This window comes from Salvelinus sp. IW2-2015, unplaced genomic scaffold, assembly GCF_002910315.2.
Source record: "Salvelinus sp. IW2-2015 unplaced genomic scaffold, ASM291031v2 Un_scaffold13891, whole genome shotgun sequence".
In the NCBI taxonomy this organism is placed as follows: Eukaryota; Metazoa; Chordata; class Actinopteri; order Salmoniformes; family Salmonidae; genus Salvelinus; species Salvelinus sp. IW2-2015.
The window spans coordinates 1-1,498 of NW_019955146.1; the positions used below are offsets into that span (position 1 = coordinate 1).

Consider the following 1,498-nt stretch of genomic DNA (forward strand, 5'->3'; position numbering starts at 1 on the left):
TGCACATAACTACATTTGGAATGAAAGACCTTGTAAAACATCCAACTTATTATAAATAAGGCACTTGCAAGGACTCGTCTGAAGTGCACTAGAATATACAACTGCATTTATAGRCAACAATAGACCCCCAATCTCCTCAGCCAGSCCTTTGTGACGACTTCAAAAACCGTTACAATGATTTATTTCGTTGCACAACAAACGCAACCATGATTCGTGCAGTAGCATTTCTACACCAGGCCAACACACTCCTAGTCACCACTCCTTTACCTTAACCTGTCACCAAACAGTACCTACCCTTCACCAGCAATCCCTGACCTGTYACCCCCAATATAAGGGGGTGACCTCCTCTATAGTTCAGCCATACTGMGTCATAGGGTGGTCACTCCACACCGMCATGTTAGAGAGCTTTTCCTCTGTAGCGGGCTCAATGGGCCAGCCCCAGGCCTTGAAGAAGGGAGCCAGGTTCCTCTCGACCGCCAGGGAGAAGGTCTCAGCATACAGGTTCATCTTTCCCTGGTTGTCATTGGGCACGTTCTGCATGGTGTGGTAGGCAGCAAACACCTTCTTGAAGGCGTCCCAGCCAAACTGGTCCTGGAGCTGGTGGGAAGGAGGACGACAAAGAGAAACTGCTTACACAAACTCAACCCGAGATAAAGTAACTTTTTTTAAGCATCTATATTTTCCTATCGGTCTTTCACAAGCACTAACTGTAGGGTTTGTACACAACATACTCTGCAGCAGGGCGTACTACACAGTATACATCACTAGAATCTCCTGTCACCTGCATGTAGGTCTCCAGTGCCACCCACATGTCCCAGCTGGCCAGATTCCTGCCCCCTTTAGCGTACCCCTCGGCACGGCTCTGTCGGTTGGCCAGCGTCATGTTGGGGTGGGCCTGATCCCGTTTCACCCCCAACACCTCCTCGTGCACGTACACGGACCACAGGTTACATGTGCACTCAGTGGTGTGTGAGGGGAACTCCCAGACTCGTCTCTGCTGGTTGTGGCCCAGCTCGTGGATTGCTCCCCACAGGCCCGAGCTGCGGGCTGCCACAGGGTTCACCAGGTCTGGGGCGGAGGAGGAATGTATCATGATAGGGTAGCCTGCATGCATGAAGCCTGTGGGTGTGGGGGGGAGAGGGTCAGCTCAATGTCTGGATACTTGCAGGGCAGAGGTTGTGCAGTCCACTCCAATACACTCTTTAAAAAATGGTTCCAAAAGGGTTCTACGGCTGTCCCGATAGGTAGAACCCTTTAGGGTTCTATATTGAAGCAAAAATGGTTCTACCTGGAACCAAAAGTCTTCTCCTACGAGGACAGCCGAAGAACCCTTTTTGGTTCTAGATAGAAGCTCTTTTTATAAGAGTGTAGGTRACTCTTGCTCCCTTAGAAACTGTATAGGGCCTGTCCTACCTGACTCAAAATACATTTTTGAAATATTTGGGTCAATGTCTTTTCAGATCATTTCTCTTTTTCCTGTTCATATCCAGCAATTACA

General features: G+C 49.2%; 1 protein-coding gene across 1 annotated transcript; it reads right to left on the bottom strand.

Annotated features, from left to right (window-relative positions):
* Positions 1-6: 6 nt before the first annotated feature.
* On the bottom strand, positions 7-1,143 carry LOC112080253 (TRPM8 channel-associated factor homolog). The gene is made up of 2 exons (XM_024145990.2): positions 782-1,143; positions 7-597 (listed from the first exon to the last, which is right to left on the bottom strand). Exons 1-2 carry the CDS (start codon positions 1,112-1,114, stop codon positions 355-357), a joined length of 576 nt encoding a protein of 191 aa, XP_024001758.1. The 5' UTR covers positions 1,115-1,143; the 3' UTR covers positions 7-354.
* Positions 1,144-1,498: the final 355 nt, after the last annotated feature.